Source organism: Hyperoodon ampullatus (genome assembly GCF_949752795.1).
Source record: "Hyperoodon ampullatus genome assembly, chromosome: 7".
NCBI lineage: Eukaryota > Metazoa > Chordata > Mammalia > Artiodactyla > Ziphiidae > Hyperoodon > Hyperoodon ampullatus.
The window spans coordinates 63,453,193-63,479,462 of NC_136920.1; the positions used below are offsets into that span (position 1 = coordinate 63,453,193).

Genomic DNA, 26,270 nt, shown 5'->3' on the forward strand with positions numbered 1-26,270 from the left:
CCTTCCTAGGGCACAGTCCGCATGCCCGTGCACCTGATTCCAGAGACTTAGAAATGTCAAGAGGTGGTGAAATTGAAACCATTTCAGTGGGAAATCGGGCAGTTCCCTGCTGAAAGCTGTCTGGATTTTTGCATGTCCGTCTGATAGGGACTGGCCTGTGCCTGGCTCCTCCCCGAGGGCAGGCCTTAGCAAGGTTGCTGCCCATTTTGCTATCTAGGGGTGACAGGTGGGTTGTGAGTGTTCAGGGCTGCGCCTGATCTCTCCCTCTACTGCCCTCCTCCTTGGATGGCACCATCTACTCTGAAGACTTGGAAAGTCTTGCATATGTGTCATTGACCCTGACAGAGGCTACTCGCCCAGATGGAGATCAGAAATCTGTGGGAAGCAAGAGTTGTTCCCCACTTCAGAGTAGATAGATGTGCTTGGAAAGACTACATAGAAGTTGGTTTTTTTAAAAGTAAAAATCATACTTTAAACATGTTAGCAAGGCTCTGAGGTGAAGTTGTTTTGACTTCAGTGGGAGTAGTATGTTCTCATTTCCTGGTAATCTGGGTTTTCCTACGTCGAGTGCTTAAAGCAAGGCATTCTTGTTCTAGCAGGGATCTGCCCCCACCTGGGGCATATGTCTCTGTGAGAGGCCCCTCCAATGATCCAGGTTTTGTTAACATGGTCTAGTTTCTAGACAGCTCTTGACTTGGGCCCATCCTTAGGGCACTAGAACTTTCTATACTGGAGCTGGTCCACTTGCCAATGAAATACTGTCGTGCCGTCCTCCTTTCCGTAGTCCCAGTCTGGCTCTTCCTTTCTTGACTTTGAATAGAGAGACCTGCTGACATTTAGAATGATGGAAAGTAGATGACCTCTGACCTCTAAAGTCTAGTCAAGCTGTTTCTCTGGGTCAGTGATTTTTAAGGTAGAACAGGTTGATTCTGGATCCTCACGAGAGAGGGGATCCTGGTGGCAGAGTGGAAAATTCATCAGAAGCACAATGGAAAACTAGTCCCCTGCTTTCTCCTCTAGTACACAGGGGAGGGGGTTGACATGTTTTGGTAGGGTCAGGAATGTGGCCTGAGAGTTCCAGCCTAGGCATGGAAATGGGTAGCTCAGCAACAAACCCTCTGTTGGGCATTGAGTGACAAGCAAGAGCACTCGAGTCACCTGCTTAAGACCCCAGCCTCGCAAGGAGGTCTGTTCTTAAGACCCCATTCTTGGTGATGCTGGTTTTCCTTGACCACTGGCCTCACAGCCATGGGCCCAAAGACTCATAAAGCTGCCAGGGCCCCTGGGGACCACTTGGGCTCAGCCTCTCCCACAGTATGAGTTCTTGCCCTTCATACCCTCTAACCAGATGGTCCTTGGTTGGGCAGGGAACTTGGTGATGGAATGAGCAGTCCCTAAGGGTGTTGGGTAAGCTGGGAGCTTAGGCAGCTCCTCTGTAACTGCTCCTAGCTCTAACTAACTCCTCCTGGGGCCACACCCCCAAACTCTATGCCCTCCGCCCCCACACAGTTCTACAGAGCAGTGAAGTTCACTTCCCTAACTCTTCCCCAATTCTGGCTTTTCTTTCCTTCTGGCTCCAAGGTGCTCTGTGTCTGTCTGTGTGTCTGTGTGTCTCTGTGTGTATTTGGGGCAAAGGGCAATCTGTGAACAATCAATTGAGGTTTCCTATTACAATCATATTTCTACAGATGAATAGGAAAGGAATAAGGATGTAGTTACGATCACGGGTGGATTTTGTTCATTTCATGCTCTTTGATCAGAAAGTATACTTGGGAAAGTACCAACTCTTTCTCCCAAGGTTCTGATTGGGAAGACACCACACCAAAAAGTTTAGTTCTTCAGTTCCCACTTTGCATTACCTGAAGAAATTGGTGTGTTACATGTGTGCTTTTGGATGAATTTGAACTTATTCTAGTTGAATGTGCCTTAAAAATCATGACACTAATTCAGAACAAGCATGTAAGGTCCAGACCCATGCTGAGGACAGGTGTTAAAAGCCAGGGAGTGTAATCACAGGCTAGAAGACAACATTTGGGGCCCACCTCCTTCAGTGACAAGGGCGACAAAATTGTAGAAGCAGACATCTTTCTTTGCTCTGGAAATGGTGGGGCATTTACTTCTAAATGAATTTACCATATATTTAGAGGCAGTTCTGAATTTAACAAGCCACAGTGATGACTTCAAACTAAGATGCTCGTGCTTTCCTTACAGTGAGGGGAGAGGCTGGGCTGGCTGTGTCCACGGCTTTGCTATGCAAGCACAAATTCCATCTCCTAGATGGAGTCCCTGGCTTTCCCTTCCTGCGGTAACACCGGCCTGTCCCTCTCTACAATTCTTCACCCCAGCTGAGATACCCCTGTGACCTCAGGATGCCAGGTGGCCCTCAGAGCACATTTTTCCAGATAGCTGAATGAGTTTGCTTTCTTCTGGTGCCCAGCACTGAGTGGGGCCTGACTCCCCTGCACTCAGGGCCCAGCGTTGGGACCCTACACTGCCCTGGGCCCTGGCTTGTAGAACTGTAGCAGCCCCGGGAACAAGCCAAAGGACGGGCTCTTGTTTGAGTTTAGTGGTCACCTGTCCTTCCATACCTCCTGTTTGTAATTTTCTGTCATCTCAGGATATGGGGGGAAAGGTACAGCAGAAGTATTTGGGACGGGTTTGGCTTTTGAATTTTCCAACCAAGTTGAGAGGCAAGTTGGTCTTACAGAAAGCACTACTGCACTTAGTAACCATGTGATTTTGAGCAAACCACGTGATTTCTCTAGGTCTGTTTTCTCACCTACAAAATAAGGAGGCTGGACTGTCAACAGCTTGCAGTAGGATTCAGGGTGAATGAAAGTTGATCCTTGCTTTCATCACTTTCTAACTCATCACCGTGCCTTTTTTCTTTCCTAAGAAAGACGTCACACCCCTTTCCTCTTCTCTTCTGTTGTCCCTCCCTCCTTCCCTATCAAGGTCCAGGCAGAGCTGGAGATGAGGCCGAGATCCAGAATTTCCTAGAGGGTAACAGAGTGGCTTAGAAAGGGAAGCCCGACTCTGGCCTCTTTAATCCTGCATTTGGTGACTAAGGGGACTTAGGATGGTGACACTTCTCTTGTTGGGAGCATACATTTAGCCAGTTTTCATAATGCCTAGAATATGTATGTCTATTTGCACAAGATTGTCTTTTCCTATTTTGGAGTGGTCAGACATTTTATTTTTGTTCAAAATCAGCAAGTTTTAGACAAACTTGCAAAACTGTGCTTTTATTAAGTGACTTTTTGAATAAACTCTTTGGTATTCTGGAGCAAATGTATTTATTTATTGGTACGTGCAATGACAAAGTTGGTATTTTCCCATGTTGACATTATGTATGTTGTAGAACTTAGTGTTTGTCTAAGTACAGACCACAAACCATATATCAACAAATTAAACTTGAACTGTTTCAACACTGATGTGCACTTTTTTCCCCCTATAAAAGAAAAAACATGTTTCTTACCTAAAAGTTTTTTTCTACATCATTCATTCCTTCTGTCCTAAGAGCCTCAGGGGTGGGCAGGAGGTGGTGGTAACAAGGGGATCATAGCTTGTTTAGAAACCATCACATGTGGGTGGAAACTGTCTTCCCTCTGGCCGTGCTCGTCAAGTTTAAGGATGGTCAGAACAACACACGCAGAGGCTGGATGGGCTAGAAGAAGGGTAAGGACAGAAGGTACTTAAGTTAGAGCATCCTCTGCAGGGTCAGCGGTGCCAGCGGGAAGAATGGGCTGCTGCTTCCTAAGTAAACCCCTGTGGGCCTGGCCCGTACGAACAAAAACAGGGCCACAGAGCTGAAGAAAGGTGAGAAAGGCCCGAGTGGTAGAAATAACATGAAGACCCAGCCACTGGGTTCCTCTAGCCCTATGCAGAGCAGCCTAACCTGTTTAAACAGGACTTGGACATACTACACACTTGGGAATTTTCTTTTCGGCCTGTGGCAGATCTGAAGCCAACAGCAAGGGAGGCTGCAGTTGTGGCTGGAAGCAGACATGAAGGCTATGGGTCTGATCCTGAGGGAGGAGGTCAAAACTGAAGTCACCCAGAGATTGCAGGACCTGTGCTCTGGGCCATTCCCAGCAGTCAGGGTAGCCTTGGAGGGTGTCAAGGGCGACAGCACAGGACTTGATGACAGAGTGTGATGCTGTTAATGGCGCTGGCCTGAGCACCTAGCACAGGCTACACCCTGGACAGACACTACACACAGCATTGCGGGGGGGAGGGGTATTAGTCCCAATGCATAAATGAGGAAGTTGGTGCTTAGAGAAGTTAAGTAGTAATCAAGAAAAAGGAGAAATTTGGCCTATTTACTTTGTATAAGAAAATGGGAAAGGAAAAACAAGGTTAGGTGCATTTTAGAAACACTTGTGTGAAAATGGTCAAGGCAAAGTCTGTGATACTTCATGTTTTTCTCATTGCTGGGTAGCTGAAGTATTAGATTTTCCCTTGGTATATAAATAGTCTGGGTTGAGGGAATCTAAGAGTGTGGTAATAAGTAGGGTTGGTTTATTTATTACCCCAGATTTGGAGTTTTTAATGTGGTCAACAGCATCTCCTACCTGAACTGTGGCCTCTCTCCTTGGCTCTGCCTCTGGGAAATAACATTTGCAGGGCACTACTAAAAAGGAAAGAGATTTTCGTTGTTTAGTGGTCAGGTTAAAGACAAATCTCGTAAATAGCCCTGGACAGGGTCCATGGAGAGGCCTAGTTTACAGCTATTATCCTGGCATAATTAAAGCTCCCTTTTCCCAAAGTGTCCCAGATTGGACCGTAAGTCACTGGATCATCCAGGCCACAGAGGGTGCAGAGTGGGGTCCTCACAAGCCATCTCTTCTAGAGGCCAAACGTGCCTGCACTCCTCTATGCAGCTCTCTGGGCCTGGCTCCTGAGCTCACATAGCACTAGTCCTGGAACAAAGGAGGTACTCTCCTTGTGCTCTTATTCTGACCAGGAAAGGGGATATCCTGGCCTGATTTACCAAGCATGGTGCCAGGTGATGCAATTGTTTCCTGGGCCAACTATCTGCCCCCAGAGGTATGACTGTGCTCTGCCACGGTGCCTAAAAGTCACTGCAGACCTAGTGCCAGGGGACTCAGCCCAGATCAGTTCTGGAGAAATGAAGACCAGGAGGAAAGAGACAGCAGGCATGACAACAAAAACCAGTCCCATGATTTTGATCATCCTGGATTGTATATACAAATATAATTGTCATCCCTGAAGAATAACATAATTCTGAAAAATCCAAAAAGGACTGCCTAATCTGAAATTATTGAAAAGTACATTAAAATTTTTGAAATATAAATATATTCCTGCTATATAAACCCACCAAGAACCGGGCAGCAAGAGCTATCATGAGGTCTTAGTACTTCCAGCAGGAAGTATTTCCATAAGCCAATTTCCCCCGAAGATTAACATTCCAAAAAAGAGTTGGTTATGTGACACCTTACATACCAGCCTCATCAAAATACCTGAACATCATCCTTTTACTTTCACACCCCACTGCTCTAACACCACTCTTTCTGCCAAGAATGTCCTTTCTCTTCCTTGCACAGCTGGAGAAGTTCCTAGCATCCCTCAAGACCCACCTCCTCTGAAGTTTCTTGAAGTACTTTAGCAAAAATGATCTTTTTTTGTGCTCCTATAGATTTGGGTCCATATCTCAAATACAGCATAAAACCTTGTACAATAAAAGTAAAGTAGCTACCGCTTATTGAGTGGTTATCCTGTCTGAGATAGGATAGTGCTGTTTTATAGGCACTGATGATTTCATTTAATCCTCATAACTACCCTGTGAGACCTGGACTTTGACCCACCAGCTTTAGAATGAGAAAGCCAAGGTTCTTGGGGTTAAGGAGCTGGCCAGATTCTACAACTAGAATAGACAAGAGTGGAATTGTGACCGACATTTCTCTGCCCGCAGAATTCACGATCTTGAGCCCTTTTATAGTTCACAGTTCATTTTAAAAAATAAATTGGATAAGGCTCCCACATTCAACTGAGTTTTTTTAAAGGTAGGAATTGAGCCTTCTGTTCCCACTGCCTAGCTCTGAGCAGTGTCTGCTGAATGAATAAATGAGTGAATAAGCTAGAAGGGAACAAATACATACCTCTAATAAGGGAATCATATCCTAAGGCAAAAAAGAAACTCGAAACAGGGTCCCAGAACTCTTCTCATAAATCAGCCCCTCATTGTGAATGAAGAGAAACAACACGAAAAATAATTTATCGAAACAGTAAAGAGCACCTACATGATTTTTTACCTTCAGCATTACATCTAGACTGTTTTCAGTACATTTTAAACTGTATTCTTTACAAGTGAATCAAATGTTCCACACAGAGATATAGGCAAATGCTTTCTATAGGCTCAGTCTTCAGTGACTTTTCTCCGTAGTCATTAACTAACAAGAAATGCACAGCAGTAGCTGATACATTATCTTAATATGATTCTGTACCTGTGACAGCAGTGTGTACACTTATGTGATTTAATAGTGATTAAACTATTTTCCTGGCCTCTTGCTCATGCCAGGCACAATGGAACTCTAAAAGCCAAGTCTACATTTACATGATTTCTTAATTTTCGAGTCTTCTGCATTTCATGACTGGGAATATCCTCAGGAATGTGTCCTCTTTAAGCTCTTAGGTCGTACCTGTAAACTGAATTCACTCATCCTTACTAGACAGAATACATCTTACCTCAAGGAGACACATGACAGATGGCAGTCAGAGATAAGGCTTTTGGTTTGGTCACAATCCTCCCAGTCCTAACCTACCTCCTACTTTGCCCAGCTTTCTCAACAGACTCAGATATCCAAATATGGAACAAATGGTCTCTTCCCGGGCACTGCTACATTGGGTCCCTGCAACCTCCCTGCTGGGCTGGTACTTGGTCTATAAGCTCAGTCCTCCTCGTTTCTGTTTCAATTGAATTTGTTGTAAGAACAAATTTCCCAGAGGGTACAACATTCAGAAACAGCATCTAAGCAAGGACTGCCTATAAGCACATGGGTTCTCTCCCCATCACCGGCTCCCTGGCCTCTGAGCACCTCACGGCAGGACCACCACCCTTCGGCAGGCTTTCCTGAAGCCTCAGACCTTGGCTCTGCAGGGCAAAGACTAAAGTCTCTAACTCAAGTTTCCTCTGGCCACTGAAGACCAGAGGTACAAAGGTACTTACGCATTTGGCAGTTCTGTTAAGCAGAACAGGGATAAAGGAAGCTAGAGATCCAGGCAGTATTAGAGCAAAACCACCCCCCAACAAGCCTCTAGGTTCATTCTCAGGTCAGTGGGAGTCTTCTACTCTGGAGAAAAGTGGAGATCTGAGGCAGCCTGGGTGCTCCTAAAAAGGGCCTTGCTGTGAGAAAGGGGCTTCAGTTCAGACAGCCGAGTCTTACCCTGCTCTGGCCCCACCATCCCCACTAACAGGTTTTCTTCTTGAGCTCAGCGGACTACTAACCTGCTCAAGGCCCACAAAATAAGGTATTTTGGACTCTGAAATCTTCACTCTTACAACCTTAAGTCCTCATCATGTATAATCTGATGTTCGTTCACAGGTAAACCATCTGTTACTCCTAACACGAAGAGTCAGACCTCTGCCCTGAGTGGTCCCATCTGTAATTACAGTAGATGGAAAATTACTCAGTGGATCAACTCTCTGATGGAGGAAAGGCAGGAAGAGAAAGAGGGAAGCTGTCTTGTGTTCATACTGATTACTGTGATGTTTTACAGGTGACAGGTGTGTAAGCACCAGGAAGGACACATGATATCCATGGCAGTGGCCTGATTGGCTATGATATTTAAACACAGAGAATGAAATACAGGGCACAGGGCCAAGGATGAAATCAGAGAGGAGAGAAAGGTCACCCTGGGACTAGAGTAATGGGCACCTCACCAAACTGGCTGTCTGTACTCTAAACGGTGGGGGTCCCGCTTCCTCAGCATGCCCCCTGGATCTGCTTTATCAGCACTGACGCCTGGCCCTTCATCTCTCAAGTTGCGGGGCCACATTTCTTCGGTGGTCTCCTCTTGCTCACGGTAACTGTCTGCACCAAATCCAGCATTCTCTGCCAAGACAGCAGGATCCTCTTCTTCATGAAAACAGCAGGAACATGTTTCTACCTCTGGGTCACGTGAGGTAACAGAATTATCTTCCTGAGCTCTGGGGTCAGTAGGCATTTCCCACCCCAAATGGCCTGATCCTTCTTCTTCTATCACTCCCACTCTTTCAGCTATTTCCTCGGCAGAGGGCTCTTTTGGGTCAGGGTAATCCACCAGGATTGTTTCTTGCCTACGCTTGATGCAATCTGAAAGGTCATAAATTGGATAGGTCTCTTCAGGGTAACCTAGAGAAAAAAGCAGTACAAAGTCTTACAAAGAATGTCTCTTCCAAATAAAGTGTCAGGCTCAAAAAGGCTTCTCAAGCAGCAGCCATCCTATCCCAACAAATCCATTCAAGAAATCTCTAAGATGATTCTAACGGTTCTCAAGTTTCACTTGAGCAAATTCTTGGTGATCTGGCTGACTGTCACCCAGCTCTTTGAAATACAAATCAATTCAGTTGAAAATCCCTTCTTAAGTGCAGGGTGCTTGGGGCAGAGTGTAAGTCTCACTCCTCAAGCTTCTGCAGTAGTGATGAAGATTAAACAAACAACATGAGCCTCAGTTTTAAAAAAATGTACCAAACACCAGATGGAGAGAACATAGCTCAAGGCTAATGTTTATAATTTCTATTTGGAACCATTTCCAAATCTTCCCGGGGTGGGGAGGGAGGAGGGAGGAGGAAAGGAATGCTGAGCTCTTTGAAAAATATACGACAAAGCCTTCTACTAATCAAAACAATTGAAATGGCTTGCAAGTGTCAGAAAGAGAGAGCATTTTAGCAATACATGCCCAAGATCCCGAAGGACAAGGACTGCATTTTCAGAAGACAGAATTTCCATTGTTGGCTTCTTCCTCTTCACAAAAGGGAACAAAAGAAAACAACAAACTGGTAAACAAAATGAATCCCAGCAATGATAATGAGAAAAGAGAAAATGTTGCCAAATTGAAGAACAAAATGAAATACATCTGTGTCAGCCAAGCCGAGCCTGAGCAGCAGATGGGCCGTGCTGGAGCTCATATGCCAGTGCTGGCAACAGCAGCCATGCTCACCGCACAATGTGAAAGCTGGAGAATTTGAAATCCATTTGCACATTATGATAATTGGCAAATTGAACCCTAACATAAACCATTTTTTTGCCTACAAATTCTGAAAAGCAAGGGTCTTTTTTGGTGCCATGTAGAGTGTGGAGAGACATTTTTACAACATTTATAATTAGGGGAAAAAAACAGTCACACAGACTCATTTGTAGAAAATTTGAAAAACACAGACAAGTTTTAAAAAGAAAACACAAATCACCTAGAATCCCACCACTGATAACAATGTGTTGTGTTACCTCTGGCCTTTTTATCACATATAAACATATATCTTTCTCTTTTTTAACAAAGAGGGATCATACTGTATATAAAATGTTGTACCCAGATTTTTTTCATTCAACATTGTATCATGAGCCCTTCTCCATGTTATTAGGCATTTTAAAGTTGGCTGCAAAGTATCCCATCATACAGCTACGTAACTGACGTGATTTACCATGCCTCTTCTATAAGACATTTAGATTCTTTCCAATTTTCCATTATAAGTTTCATATTAGTTAAGATCTGTGAATATAAATCTATGTCCACTTCCCTATTTCTTTAAGATAGACTTTTAGAAATATGAAAACGGCCAAAGGGAATGGACATTTTAAAAGCCTTTTTTACACTCTGCCAAATTACTTTCCAGAAAAATGGTATAAAGTTTTAGTCCTACCAGTGATGTAAAAAACTGTCCATCTTATCACATCCTCACCAGCACTAACAGTAGTATGTCAAGAATCTTGCCAATGCAGTCTTAGTTCCCAAGCTTATAGGTAAACTGGAGCCTCGCTACCCAAGGCCCTCACAGTCTCCTTGTTCAAGGGCAGAGGCTGGGGAAGTCCATTTGCTAGTTAGCTCCTAGCCACTGCATGCCTAAGAGAAGTCCATTCTCTGGCATGTTCCTGCCTTGTCCCCACCAGGAACAAAGCTTGCCATTGGAATTCCATGACTATCTGCTTTGGTTTACGAGGGGGAAGCCTGCTGAGGAGAATCAAATAGTGACTCACATAACTACTTAGGTAGCCCATATCAGCCAAGGCACTGGTTACCCAAAACTTCATTAGAAACATGAGCAAGCAACAAAAACTCACTGGTCCTATGAGGAAATCAGCAGCTCACAACAGGAACAAAACTAAGCAAACTATGTAAATAGCCCCTGAAAAAAGTCAATGCAGGAAACGAGTTAATGTCAATCAGCTTATAATTGATGTTCCCAGTAATATTCAACAGGTTATTGAACATATAAAACCAACCAGGCTTCAATATAAAAAAGGGAGCAAACACAATGTAAGAGAGAGCTGTTAGCAACTCATCATTACAAAAACAATTTAAACTTAATAGAGGAAGAAAAGAGTAGGTTGAAATAAACATGACTGAGAACCAAATTAATATATTAGAAGTTCAAGGTGAGGAATTCTCCCAGGACAAAGATAAATACGGCAAAGAAATGGAAATCATGAGAAAAAAGATAAGCTGCACAGAAGACTCATCCAAGATCCAATCTCAGAATTACTAGAATTCTACAATGAGAGGGCAGAGTAGGTTAAATGGAAGCAATAATCAAAATTATAAGAAAATATTCTTTAGTTGAAAAAATAACTGAAGTCTTCAGATGGATAAATGCTAGGTAAAAATACCTTGAAAAATCCATACGGAGACATATGCCGATGAACCTGTACAAATTCAAATTTGGGGGGGGGAGAGATGGGGGAGGGACTTAAGGAAGTATTCTGACAGATACAAAAATTAATCAAAAATTTAAATTGAAGAAAGAAGATACTGTATACAAGAAAGCGGTAAAAAATGAAATCAATAAAAATTATCAATGTAAAATAATCATTGATAATGTGGTTAGAAATTTAATGCCATTGTTAAGAAATACTTAAAAGAGAAAAGGCTAATACCTGTAAAAGCTAACATCACTTGTAGCTAAAATTCTACATAATTTCAACAAAACCTAAGCAGTAGGTAGAAAATAAATATGATAAAAACTTTACCTTATTTGGGAACAAGGTTATATAATGAAGATTTGCAATTTGGAAGAAAAAAAGGAATTCCAATTTTCATTTCACTGATTACTAGTGAGAATGGAATAATTTTTCTTCTGTTTTGTAGCCAGTTGCACTGTTTTCTTTTGTGCACTGCATATCTAGGCAGATATCAGTGTTTTCTAAATTAGTTGTAGAACTTTTTATATATTAAAGATGTCAGCTTCTTTGCTGATATCAGTCATATTTGTTACAAATCTTTTTCCAGTTTAGTGGTGGCTTTGAAAACTTTTTGACATTCTCTGATCTACAGAAAAGTTTTATGTACACTATGTAAAACACTATCCTTTCCCTTATAATTTCTTGCATTGCTTTTCTAAACTAATTTTTTATTTTGTGTTAATCATAGCTTCACATCTGGTTATAAGAAATAATACAGAAATTCCACGTACCCTTTACCTAGTTTCTTCTAATGGTAACACCTTGCAAAACTATATGCTACAATATCACAACAAGGATATTAATACTGATACAGTCAATATACAGAGGTTTTCTATCACCACAAGGATCCCTTATGTCGCCCTTTTCTGGCCACACCCATTCCCTCCTGCTCCCACTCCCTCCTTAACCTCTGGCAACTACTAGTTTGTTCTCCATTTCTATAATTTTGCCATTTCAAGAATGTTATATAAATAGAAACACATTATATAACCTTTTGGAATTAGTTTTTTTTCATTCAGCATAATCATCTGGAAATTCATGCAAGTTGCTGCATGTATCAACAGTCCATTCCTTTTTACTGCTGAGTAGTACTTCACAGTATATACGTACCAACACAGTGTTTAACCATTCACCTACTGAAGGATGTTTGGGTTGTTTCCAGTTTGGGGCTATGACAAATAAAGCTGCTAAAAATATTTATGTACAAGTTTTATCTGAACACAAAACTTTCCATTTCCCTGAGATAAATGTCCAGAAGTACAACTGCAAGGCTGTGTAGTAGCTACATATTTAGTTTTTTAAGAAACTGCCAAACTTTCTTCCAGTGTGGGTATATTTTGCATCCCCACCAGCAACATAAGAGTGAATCCAACTTCTTGATCTAAAGATTCAATATAATGCCAATTAAAATCCCATCAGGCTTTTTTTTTTTGTAGAAAGTGACACACTGATTCTAAATTTATATGAAAATGTGAAGTGCCTAGAATTACCAAAATAATTTTGGAAAAAAACATAGTTGAAGAGCTTGGGCTACCTGACTTCAAGACAATATAAAGACACAGTGATAAAGACATTATGGCACTGGTGTTAAGTATAGACACATAGATCAGTGAAACAGAATAGTAAGTCCAGGGGCTTCCCTGGTGGCACAGTGGTTACGAATACGCTTGCCAATGCAGGGGACATGGATTTGAGCCCTGGTCCGGGAAGATCCCACATGCTGCGGAGCAACGAAGCCTGTGCGCCACAACTGCTGAGCCTGCGCTCTAGAGCCCATGAGCCACAACTACTGAGCCCGTGTGCCACAACTACTTAGGCCCGCGCACCTAGAGCCCGTGCTCCGCAACAGGGGAAGCCACCGCAATGAGAAGCCCTCGCACCGCAATGAAGAGTGGCTCCTGCTCACTGCAACTAGAGAAAGCCCACGCGCAGCAACGAAGACCCAACGCAGCCAAAAATAAATAAATAAACAAATAATTAATTAAATTTATATATATATATATACAAAAAAAAAAGAATAGTAAGTCCAGAATATACCCACACATACATGGTCAAATGATTTTCCATTTTCCAAAAGGGGAAGGGTTGGTTGATTTCCAACCAACACACCAAGGTAATTAGATGTAACAAAATAAACTGGAACAATAGGATATCAATATGGAAAAATATTAACCTCAGTCCTGATACCTCACACCATATATAAATAACTAAAAATAGATCACAGGCCTAAATGTAAGAGCTAAAACCATACAATTTCTAGAAGAAAACCGAGGAGTTAGGCCAACTTTGAGTTAGGCAAAGATTTCTTAAATGCACACAAAGAAAGTCATTAAAAAGAAAATGATAAACTGGACTTCAAAATGAAAAAAACTTCTGTTCTTTGAAAAGATGTCACTAAGAAAATAAAAAGGCAAGCCACAGATTAGGAGAAAATATTTGCAAAATTCATAACTGACAACTTATATCCAGACTATAGAAGGAACCCTTGCAACTAGAACACAACGAACTCAATAAAGAAAGTGGCAAACAATGTGAACAAACACTTCACCAAAGATATACAGATGGCAAATAAGTGTGTGAAAAAATGTTCAACATCATTAGTCATTGGGGAAATGCATACTAAAGTCACAAGCTAGATACCATTATACACTCACTTGAATAGCTAAAATTAAAAAGACTGACGATACCAAGTGTTACCAAGGATGTGGAGGACTGCAATTCTCATACATTTCAAGCGGGAAGGCAAAATGGCAGAGCCACTTTGAAAAGCAGATTGACAGTTTCTAACAAAGTTGAACATACATGTATAAAACGCCAAAACCTCATTCCTAGATATATACACAAATATATGTTCCAACAAAAACACGTATGCAAAAGTTCATAGTAGATTGCTTCATAATAGATCAAAGCTGGCACCCAAATGTTCCTGAACTGGTGAATGGAGAAACAAACTATATCCAGACAACAGAACACTACTCAGCAATTAAAAGAGAGCGAGAACTACTAATACACTCAACACATGAAGCTCAAAAGCATTATACTAAATCAACAAAGCCAGAAACAAAAGAGCATGTGCAGTACAATCCATTTATATAGAAAAGGTAAAACTCTAGAGACAGAAAGCAGTTCAGCTGTTGCCAGAGCGGGAGGGGATTAGCAGCAAAGTGGGTGGGGAACTTTCTGAGATGATGGAAATATCATGACTAAATCATCGCTATAGTATGATTATGTAACTCTACACATTTGTCAAAACTTATCCAACTACACACTTAAAATTGGTGAACTGTATTGTATCTACATTATACCTCAGTAATAAAGCTGACTTTTAAAAATTTTGTAAGATCTCTTTTCTGGGCTGATGGTTAACAAAGAGATAAGAAGACACTGTTTACCTTCCCAGTCCTCCATGTAAGGGGCCTCCTCAGCTTCTTTCTCTGGAGTGGGTCTATCAATGAATTTTCCTTCTTTCATGACCCTGGTGATTTCTCGGAGCTGATGCAGCAATCGTTTTTCTTGGTCAGAAGTCACGGCCTGTGCTCTGCTTAGAAACAGCAGACAATCCGGCCAGTTAGTGGTAAATACTCCTAGGCAAGGAACATAAACATCACTGTGATCTGTCTGGACTCCAGGAAGTTCAACAGCAACAGATAAATACTCTGGGAACTGATCCTGGAACTGCATAGCTGGGAACTAGAGATGTCAGTTCAATGTTCTGATTTTATAAATGGGAAAACTAAGGCCCAGAATAGATCAAGTGATTGTCCAAGGTCCCAGAATGATTTAATGTCAATACTGGGACAAGACCCCAGATGTCTGAGCCTTCAGTTCAGTGTTCTTTCAGTACACCTCACTGCCCTGATTCTCTAATCTCAAGCAATTTCACCATTATTTATATTATTCCATTTACAAACAAGCCACTTTTCTCTGAAGTAATGTCATCAAAAGAAAATGTGCTGGACCATTTGCCTCAACTAGGGAAAAATATGCTACTAGGCCAACCCTGGAATTACCAGGCTGAATCTGTTTGTGCAGAAATAAAGATATATCCTAAAATTTCAGAGCTGGATCATTCTGACAAATCACCTAAACCAGAGAAATTGGGGAAACTGAGGCCCATGGAGGGGAAACTATACATTATCACACTGTTAGTTAATGTCAGCTCTAAAACTAAAGTCTCCTGACTTCTGACAGCATTCTGATGCAATTCTTTTTTTTTTTTTTTTTTTTTTGCGGTACGCGGGCCTCTCACTGTTGTGGCCTCTCCCGTTGTGGAGCCCAGGCTCCGGACGCGCAGGCTCAGTGGCCATGGCTCATGGGCCCAGCCGCTCCACGGCATGTGGGATCTTCCCGGACTGGGGCACGAACCCGTGTCCCCTGCATCGGCAGGCAGACTCTCAACCACTGCGCCACCAGGGAAGCCCCTGGTGCAATTCTTGAAGCATAGTGCTCAAGCTGCACAGTTCAGAAAACCTGGGTGTGACCCCTAACTTAGCTGTGTGGCTCTGGGGAAATGTCTACACAAGTAAGATGAGGCTCAAGGATAATGGTGTGACTCTATGAGAGGGAAGCGCTGCATCGAACTGGCAGGCAAGCAAGGCCCTACTCAGAGACTGAGAACTGTCTGCTTTGGGACCGGTTTTATCTAGTGGCAGGATTTAACAGAGGCTACTTATGCTCCTCTTAAAAACCCAAAGCACCCGAAGTCAGTATAACACTCACGAAGAAGAAATGATATACTCTGTACCAGCCTCACGGAGGTGCCATCAATCTTTCTAATAGTCCAGCCTCGAGCCTACGTTTCTTTTTACATTTAACCTACATTACGTTACCCTTAATGACTAATAGGGAAGAAGAAAAAACTGCTTCTCCCGCCAACATTAAGATGGCAACTGAGGAAAATGGAGATGCAACATTTCTACAGACCTCAGTGGGAGGAAAACAAAAGCCCCATGAGCTCCACTTTTTCTACAATAAATGGCCTCAAAGCCATGAACTGAAGAAGCCTGTCTGTTCTACATGCAGCTGAACAGCTGCTTTACTCTTTCCCATCAGTACAGGAGTGCTGACTCACCCTAACTACTCATGTATTCTATAATCCCTAATTCTTACTGTTACAACAACTCACTGTGTGGGAGGCTTCTGGGGTAGCTAGGTCACCCCTAGCTAAAAGAGCCTATGTGATTATCACAACATGCTGCACACGTTACTTCTCTGGACTGTACTCAGTACATTCTGATTTTTACTGAAGGAAACGGTCTTAACTTTGTTTCCTAACTCATGGAAAATCGGAACCTTTAAATAAAAGGGGGATGGGTAGGCTAAGAGAAGCAGAAACAGACAAGAGAAGCTTTCTTAGAAAATTCCAAACTAAAGTGTCCTCAGGTGTACTCAGTGTCCATATCATACATTAGGCAATTAATCGTGGTCCACCTTACATCTTCTGAATTTATTGCAATGAAGACTTTCATGGATTTCTCATTGTTTCAACTTGGTTTGATACTCCTGGAGGGCAGTGATAAGTTCACAACAGGCACAGTGTACAGGTACAGTGCCATGAACATTTTAAGCGCTCAATAAATGTGTTAGTTTGATTGGTCCCCATTTCTTCTACCTCCCTGAAATCTGGCTTCCACTCCATCATTTTACCAAAACTTGTGAAAATCAATGATCAGTGACCACTTTACTTTTTTTTTTTTTTTTTTTTTTTTTGCTGTGCAGCATGTGGGATCTTAGTTCCCCGACCAGGGATCGAACCCATACCCCCTGCAGTGGAAGCACAGAGTCGTAACCATTGGACTGCCCCGGGAATTCCCCCAATGACCACTTTAAAGTCCAAGTCTTTTTTCTCACATTTCATTCTTCTTGACTTTTCTGTACTAGGGACCATCCTCTCCTTGAAATGTCCTCCTCCCTTGGCATTTGTATTCCTCCCACTTATTTAACCATTCCTTGTATCTTTGATCCTGGCTCACTTTCCTACTCCCACATCCTAAAACATGGTTTTCCTGAAGGCTCAATCCTAGGACTCTTGTTTCTCCCCTCCTACAGGCATGCCCTCAGGAAGCTGACCCAATTACACAGATTAAACCATCACCTCTACACAGATGATGCCCAATCTCTACCTCTAATCTTGACTTTTCACACAAAGGCCAGTCTCATAACTCCAGTTACCTCCTGGGCATTTCTACTTGGAGGCCTTGTCACTATAATGAAGTTAAACTTAAATTCACGCTTCAAAACCATGTCCTAGTTGGCCCAGGATCATGAGCAGCTGCATGAACAGGTAAGCTAGGTGAGGTTGGCTATGGCCGATTCCAAGATGTTAGAAAAATAAAACGTCAAGCTGGGAGATAACTCAGACTTTTGAATGCTATTGCTGTAAATCCAGAGGAATCATCAAGTTCTGAGTCCAAGAGTTAAACACAGAGAGAAGAATGAAACAGTTTCTTCCAACACCATTCATGATGAGAACGGAAACCAGACCAGCAAAAGAATGCTGGCGACTGCCACACAGTAATTATATGCCTCGAGGATTTGGTGATCTCATCTTTCCCGCATGGCCCTTACCTCTTACTCCCAGCCAAGTGACTTCCGAACTTGTGTCCTCTGTTCTGACCTCAATACCCAAATTTCCTATTGTTGTTGTCTATCATACATGGATGTTCTGATGGCACTTCAACCATACTCAGAGCTGAACTTATGATCCCTATTCCAAAGCCTTATCTTCATTCTTCTGTGTTTTTATTTTGGTTGATGCCATAATCTTCCTCCCAGTTTGGGCTGTAAGTCTCCAAATCATCCATCTCTTCTCCTTCATTTCTCTTATCTAGTTAGTTTTCCTTTGGAAAACCAATCCCTCTTCGGCTCACAGTGCAGAGGTTGAAGCCATCCACCCCCTCACTTCTCCTTCTAGAGTGGCCACGTGGCCCATGGCCTATCATCACACTCCATCCCCTTGGCTGCAGTGATTGATTCAGTGATATATACAGTTGGGCCAACTATATCTTCTCCTAAAACTGGATCTTGAACACAGTGAAACCTGAACTGAAAATTTTTCATGTTAATTCATCCCGGCAGCAGTCCTTGAAGAGACTATTTGCTCCTGCTCCTAAATCCCTACAGCTGCTCTGGTTCCCACTCTTCCTGAAACTTAGATCTTCAGCTATTCTTTTGATACTGTAAGAGACCCCATACTCTTCCAATAAATTCGGCCGCACCCCCCGAAAAACAAATTTTTGCTACCCGGAGTTGTCTGCTTGCAACCAAGGAATCCTGATACAGCTTGTGATACTTTTTCCCTCCTTGAAGTCCCCTTAATTTGCCCCCCACCTCTTTTCTACTCTCACTGGCCTATTTATCACTTTTGCTAGAACTTTTTCAATATCCTAGCACATAGCCACCCTAAACATGAGTTATTTTTCTAAAGCATGGCAGATTATGCCATTTCTTTTCAAAAGCCTTCAGAGGCACTCCACCATAAAGACAATAAATTCCAACTTCTCAATGAAAATTCCCTGTCCTCAATAAGGTTACAGGGCATTAGGGAAGACAGAAAAGTTAACAGAAGATAAGGAAGTAATACAATGCTTACATTATCCAGCAAACAGAGGTGGCCAAGGGAGGATATGGGAGGAACACCTAACCAAGTTGTGGGTTCAGGGAAAGACTCTCAGAGGAAATGATGTCTAAGTTGAGACCTCTAAGACAAGCAAGAGTTAAAACAAGGGTGTGTGGGGAGGCGGTCGGGGGCAACATCCAAGCAAAGGTCTTCCAGTTCAGGGCCTTCCAGTCTGCCCCCAGTTTACTTTTCTAGTTTTTTCTCCCATTAGTTACCTCCCTAACCATTTACCACAGCCCTGGTGTACCCTACTCCCGTTATTTCGAACTACTTGCTATTCCAAAAAACATGCCTGACCTCTCACCTTGTTTGCTGCTTGTGCCACCCTCTCCCTCTGGAATATTTTTCCCCCAACTCTGCCAGAGGGAATCCTTCCATCCTGTAAGGCTTATTTAAATTCTCTTTTTCTTGAGACCTTCTGTGGTAGGCAGAATAATGTCTCCTCACCAGCCCCCAAATATGTCCACATCCTAGTCCCTGGAACCTATAATGATGTTACCTTATACATAAGGGGACTTCAGGTTGCAAATGGAATAAAGGTTGCAAATCAGCTGGCCTTAAAACAGATTATCCTGGATTATCTGGGAGGACACAATGTATTTACCAGGGTCCTTAAAAGTAGAAGGGGGAGGCAGAAGAGGCCAAAGTAATAATGTAACGTACGAAAGTCTCAACCCACTGTTGCTGGCTTTGAAAGTGGAGGAAAGGGTCCACGAGCCAAGGAATGTGGGCAGCTTCTAAAATCTGAAAAAGGCAAGGAAACAGATTTTACCCCAGAGCCTCCAGAAGGGAATGCAGTCTGGCAAACACCTTGATTTTAGCCCAGTGTAGGCCTTCTAACATACAGACCTATAAGATAACAACGTGTATTGTTTTAAGACATTAAGTTCGGGATAATTTGTTATAGCAGCCACAGAAAACTAATACATGTTCCCAGAGCACACTTTTTCTCTCTGAGATGCAGTTCCTTAAAGAGAAAATAATTGCTACTGACAACCATAGAGGGCTGTGCAGAACGAATCAAAATAGGTACCAAAGATATTCTTATTATTGCTGAAAATGCCTGCTTTAAACTACTTTCTTTACATCTATCTCATTCATTCTTTCAACATGTATAGGCACTGTCGATGTGCCAGCACTAGGAATGAAATTTGAACAATGAGCCAGCTCTAGGAATGCAAGTTTGAACAATGAAAATTCCCTGTCCTCAATAAGGTTACAGGGCATTAGGGAAGACAGAAAAGTTAACAGAAGATAAGGAAGTAATACGATGCTTACATTATCCAGCAAACAGAGGTGGCCAAGGGAGGATATGGGAGGAACACCTAACCAAGTTGTGGGTTCAGGGAAAGACTTTCAGAGGAAATGATGTCTAAGTTGAGACCTCTAAGACAAGCAAGAGTTAAAACAAGGGTGTGTGGGGAGGCGGTCGGGGACAACATCCAAGCAAAGGAAAAAAGTATATGCAAAATCCTAGAAGCGAAAGTGCCCAGGTACTTCAGAGGAACAGCAAGCAGTCAGTGTAGCTGGACCACAGACACACAGAGAGAGAGAGTAACGGAGAAAGATAAAGCAATTGAGGTATGCAGAGTCACGTCACCTAGGACCATGTAAGTCATGTTAAAGATTCTACTCTTTATCAAGAGCAACAGGGACCTACTGAAGGGTTGAAACAGAAGACGTAATCCACTGGTGTGGAAAGCAGAAAGTGAATTGAAAGGAGGCAAATTAGAGGAAAAGAAACCACATGAGATAGTTCTGACCTATGTCAAAAATGAAGGCCTTCTCTACTCACTCACTTACTCATTCTTCCATTTCAATTGATACTTTTCTAAAGCCTCCTACTGGCTTGTGCTAGGCTCTGGGAATAAGGATAATCCCTGCCCTAGCAGAGTTTAGAGTGTTTTACAGGGAGACAGACTTATTAATTAGGAAGAAATGACAAGACATGGTGATTAATGAGATATGGGAAGTGAAGGAAAAGGTGAATCAAAGATGACATCTAATTTCTGCTTTGGGCAACTAAGTAGATGGAGGAGCCATTTGCTGAGATGGGGAACATCAAAGGTAGAATAGGTTCATCTGGGGGTAGATGATGAGTTCCATTTTGGATGTTCATTCACTCAGGGGACATTTACTGTTTGATGAGGATAAGAGTAGCTATCTATGAGACATGTCCAGTAGGACCCTGAATATAGAGGTCAGCAAATGAAGAGAAGGATCTCAACAGGGAATGGCCATGATCTACTCTTCTATCATGGTAATAAGTACAGATGCGTGCATCAAAAGTGAATATCTACTCTTTTTCAATGGTATTTACTTAGTACCTACTATGTGAACACAGTGAACAAAAGAGACTAAGCCTGTCCTCAGACTTTACACCCCCACAACACCTGCCAGAAATCTGTGGTCCCATGCACGTGCTCAATATGCCTGCCAAGGTGTTTGCTGCCAGAGGCTGCACCCTCATTTCCCCTCTTGGGCCATTCCATGCTTCTAGGTAAATAATTACAGTGGGACATGCTGCTCCAGGAAGGAAATTTCACTGATCACAAGGACAAAAATGAGGACACCTTGATTCTGATTCCTAGATCCTTTCCTTAGTCTTTGTGTCCTTGGGCTAGAGAGTCTGCTTAATATCAGACATAACATGGCACAATACCAACCTTCCAGGAGGCTTAATTATTTAAAAATGTGTGCAGACTTATATCGCTCACAGGTGAAAGCTGTCTGAAAAGTTTTGTTAGATAGTATTAAAAACCTTTCCCGGGCCTCCCTGGTGGCGCAGTGGTTGAGAGTCCGCCTGCCGATGCAGGGGATACGGGTTCGTGCCCCGGTCTGGGAGGATCCCATATGCCGCGGAGCGGCTGGGCCCGTGAGCCATGGCTGCTGAGCCTGCGCATCCGGAGCCTGTGCTCCGCAACGGGAGAGGCCACAACAGTGAGAGGCCCGCGTACCACAAAAAAAAAAAAAAAAAAAAAAAAAAAAAAAAAAAACCTTTCCCATATTTTGATTCTTACATAAGCATTAAGATGAAGTATCAGAAAGAGCATATTTTGGGAATTTTAAGCAAAATCTTACAGTTATGGAGTGATATTATATAAAAGGACTTAGAAGGCTGCAAATGAACACATCTTCTTTGTCTTAAATCCTCTCCTTGACCTCCAGAAGCCTAGCAATGTGATAAAATCTTATCTGACAGAAAAAATACTGGGGTATTTTGGGCTCTTCTAATAATCCGAGAAGCACAGACTTGTAAAAGAACAAATGCCACGGAAACTAAGGTTAAAGGCTTTAAGTATAAAAAGGAGAAGAATGTAAAACATGCAGCTACCTAGCCCTTGCAGGTTTGAAGGTGGAAGTCCCATAGGGCCTACCTGTAAGGATACAAGGTTTTAGATTAAGGAGTTTCAGAGAGAAGGTCACCTCCTTATAGACTGGAAAATGAGACATCTGGGAAAGAGAGACCAAGCTATGCTCTCTTGAGTGGAAGGAGAGCTGCTCCCTGGCTCCTGAGAGGTACACAATCACTGCCATGTGGCAGTGGCCTCAGCATGTTCTCTAAGAGCCCCCACTCCAGCAGCTTACTAGGAATGTATAACCTGAGCTAGGACCCGCTGTCCCAGAAACAATGAGATGGCGCCGCTCCAGGGGCGGTGGCGGTGGTGACACACAGCTCCTCTGCCTTCGCACATAAAACGTGGAGCAGCAACCCTAGCTGGCACAGGAGGACAGACAGTAGTTAGGGGCCACAGTACTGCACCCCTGGCTTTGGCAACAGACAAATGGTATGCGTGGTGGGGTTATCTGGTTTGAGCTAAGGGAGTCTGAACAGCAGTGAAGGATAGTGAGAAGATATCTTCACATGGTTTCTGAGCCCAAAGCCCAGGGTTGGATCTCCCAGGTGGGAGGCCCTGCCCACAGATACTCACCTATAGTTTTCCTGACACTTAGGTGTGGCCTAGGGCTTCAAACAGACCAGGGCCAGGGTACAGATATTTTCTGAGGCACAAGGGTCTATAGAAGTCTGGTACTTCCCCACCCAGACTGTGAATGGTACAGGATAAGGGCAGAAAATGCCAGAAAAGTATAGCTGCACAAATTGGTTTAGTCACACTCATACAAAACAGTCAAACATTAGATAATGTATATAAAGCATTAGCTTAGAGCTTTGTTCTTAGTAAGTGCTCAATAATGCCAAATAGTATTATCCACTCACAGAGATATACTCATGTATAGATATGTACACCTATCTCTACCACTTTGGAGAAGTCCAGAGAGTCACTCTGCTTTTTGGACCAAAAGAAGGTCAAGGGTCATGGGCCCAGATAGGCAAGGTTCACCCTCATAAATGTCATTTCAGCAGCAATGTAGACTTTGCAGGGAAAAGCCAAGCCAAGGGACTTCAATTCGAGGATGTTTATTCTTCTCCTATCCGGCCAAAGATGGGCAAGGCAGGAGCCAGGAAGCAGGGAAAACAGTATTGGGCACTAGTAGCACAAGGAAGGCAAACAGAAGAGGCTAAGGTAGAGCAGTTTTCTGGGGCAAAGACTCCACACTGAGCCCACGGGGCTACAGGAGGGACCTTTCAATACGTCCTCCTGCATGGGATTTTGCCGCTCACCCCCAGTGCCTCCTCCATTCTTGTCAGAAGGCATAGCGTGAACCGAATCCCTCTTTGTTCTAAATCTCACATTCTGGTTTCTCCTCCCTGGCCTTCCTACACCCATGTTTTCTTAGTTGATGCCCACTTCCATCAACCCCCTGAGGCCACCTTTTCAGATCCTCAGCCAGCCCTGTAGCAAGAGGAGTGTGTTTTCGCTGCAGAGCATCCTAAAGGGCTAGTTTGGCTCCTGACACCTACTTTACGTGTCTAGTTCTCTTCTGGAATAGTCCACACAAAACAAATGCGTACTCTGATCGTACTTGCTCTCTTCTCTCATTTTGCCTCAAACAGAAACCACAATATTTAATAATCTGGTTTTACTTAAAATTCTGCCTTTTTTTTAGACAGCTAGGATATTGTCTTCCTTAAAACCCAGTTATTTTAGCCTGTAGTATCTGCTCACAAATTTACTCACTCTCACAATAATGTTGCACAACATGGAACATATACTCTTGAAAATGAAACTGCTTCAAAGTCTGAAAATGGAAATGTTCAGTGAAAAATAATATGTAAGTGACAAATACGATAACAATGAAAGCAAGTGGGCCAGAAATCAAAGAAAAACAAAATTTTGAATTGACTCTCTAAATGGGAAACAGTCTGATCTCTGTTATGCAAAAACGTACCTCTCACCATTAGGCCCCACTCTGTTGATTAGTTTTTCCATGGCTTCCTCTGTCTCCTTCAGTTTTTCTTGTAGTTGAACAAGCTCAAAATTGGCTGAAAAATAAGCATCAATCTAAGAACCATCATGTACAACTCCCTAAGCCCTTTTCTGAAACATGGCTGGCTGTGATGTTCTACAATAATCCAGGCTGGTCCTGAGAGTCAGGCTGGTCCTGAGATTCAGCTAATCCAATCAGGACCCAAAGGGTACTGAGGTCTAGACACCAAGATCTAAAGGATACAGGTTTAGAAAGTGATGAATAAATCACTCTCTCACACACAGAAATATAGCAGGACCAGCCAAAGAAAATACCTAGGAGTGAAAAACATAGCCCTACACAGTCAGCCAAGAAGGAATGAAGATAACTCCTTTCTAATTCAAATGATACTTGAGGATAAAGTACCAAATCTGGTAAAGGACTTCAGAAAAGGTGTTAAGACCCTGAACTGAACAATATTTCACCTGTCCCTAGGATCTGAAAACTTATATGGAAGATAACAGTATAAAAGTTACTCTTCTTCAATAGAAGTCTTGAACTAGGGCTGAGACCTTCCTGCCCAAGGTTTTCTACTTCAGTCATTTGGGGTGAGTGGTATAACCCTATCTCCCAGAAGCAGCTTTCTCAACAAGGGTCAGACAGGACCACAACTACTGAAAGTAATGTTAAGACCCTAAAAGTAGAACATAAAAAATCAATCACTCAATCAGTACATGAAATGAACTATAAGGTAATAGGAAAATAAAATGTTGCTCATTATGTAGATAATCTAGTTATTCTGTTTCACACCCGAGTATCATTGTACACAGATATATTTAGAGGGTCACTATAAAATGTAATATTTCAAAGGCTTTTTAGTACTTGTACAACACATTCTTATGCATACAATTAACATCTGTGCCACATAAATGCTTAGGTTATTTTTATTTTCTGTAGGATTCAAAATTGAAGCACAAGAAGTTGATATAATTGCTACTACATTATAAAACAGCTGCTCTTAGGAATTCATTTTATTTACTTCTTTCTGTTTTAAATGCAGTATGTGACAGGATACAGAATTTGCTACTCTTTAGTTCACAAGTCTTTAAAAACAATTTCATGATGCATTTACAATCACTTTTGGTAAGACACTATTTCAATTAAGAATACAAAAATTCAAAAAAAAAAAAAGAATACAGCAGGGATCACAGTTATTTTGCTAATGTCTTTCTTTTAAAAAACTCCAATGAGGCTTCAGTATCCACAGGATAGTTTGGCCTTCAACAACACAGCTTATCCTACCTACTCTTCATGACTTCTTTGCCACAGCTGCCCTCTGTCAGACTGCGTCTTACTCAAGCACCCTATCTAATAGGCCCTCCTTCATACACAGCTAGGTGCGATTTCCCAGAAGGCTTTCGCCAAGTCCCTTCTTTCTAGGTAGTAAACTTTTCACAAGTTATTTTTCCCTGACATTCATCCTAGACTACAAATTCTCAGAGGGAAGAGCCATGCCATATATATTTCATTTTTCCAGAGAGCACTGAATATTTTAATTGGTCGGTAAATATTTGATGATCATGTTTCAAGAGTCAGAAGTGTTAAACTCTGTCCCTATATCTAATAACTGACTTTGAAAATGACTTGATCTCACTGCCTCAGTTTTCCTCTATGTGAAATAAAGAAATTTGCTACCAATATTCTGCAGTCTAGAAATGAGAAGTAGTAACCCATTCCGAGTGTAAAATATTAATCTGCAAATGTATAAAACAGTGAACTTGTGGTTGTGTACTTTTTATAACTATCTTTCCCTCAAAAGCCGAACATCAATATGGAAACTTGAGAATTCCCAGAGCTAAGGTAAAAATCGGCATCAGATTAATCTGGGACAACTTTTGAGAAATGCTTTTAAGACATATCCACAGATTGTCCCTCTGGCTGTATTACAGCTGTCTGACTCAATGAAACTTATAAATATACTGAAAGGGGCACTTACTAATTTTCCTGTGGGTGCTTCCAGGTGTGGCAGTAGAGCATTTCCGATCCTCTGCAGTACTTTTCCCCTTCGAGAGCTGAGAATTGAAGGAGGTACAGTACATCAACAGCAGCTCAGAACCTCAAAGTCATGGAACCCCTCATATTAGATGGAAAAAAAAAAAAAGGTTGGGAGAAAATCAAATCAAATAGCAACATTAGAAAAACATCTCAAAAAAAAAAAAAAAGCCAACAGAAGGTTTCCAAGTAAAAAATTATCAAGGTCAAGGCACAAGAAAAAAAATCTCTTCACAAGCCATCTGCCTTGCCCATGCTCATCCAAGACTCAACCTGGGCTGCCTGCAGAATTCCTAGGCAAGAACGAAGTCAGCTCTTACTCTAGCTAGGAGGGCAGCCTCCTGCTTCTACTTACAGTGCCCAGGCCCAGGCCCATGGCTGCCCAAAGCCTGCCT

At 42.3% G+C, this 26,270-nt stretch overlaps 1 protein-coding gene across 1 annotated transcript in view; it reads right to left on the bottom strand.

Annotated features, from left to right (window-relative positions):
* Window positions 1–7,899: 7,899 nt before the first annotated feature.
* Window positions 7,900–26,270, bottom strand: part of RIC3 (RIC3 acetylcholine receptor chaperone) — a gene marked incomplete at both ends in the record, with an annotated part of 47,001 nt that continues 28,630 nt past the window's right edge. Inside the window, 4 exons of the mRNA XM_079708345.1 lie at window positions 7,900–8,354; window positions 14,288–14,436; window positions 23,806–23,899; window positions 25,820–25,895. Of these exons, the coding sequence (XP_079564471.1) occupies window positions 7,900–8,354; window positions 14,288–14,436; window positions 23,806–23,899; window positions 25,820–25,895 (774 nt within the window). The remainder of the gene's footprint in view (window positions 8,355–14,287; window positions 14,437–23,805; window positions 23,900–25,819; window positions 25,896–26,270) is intronic.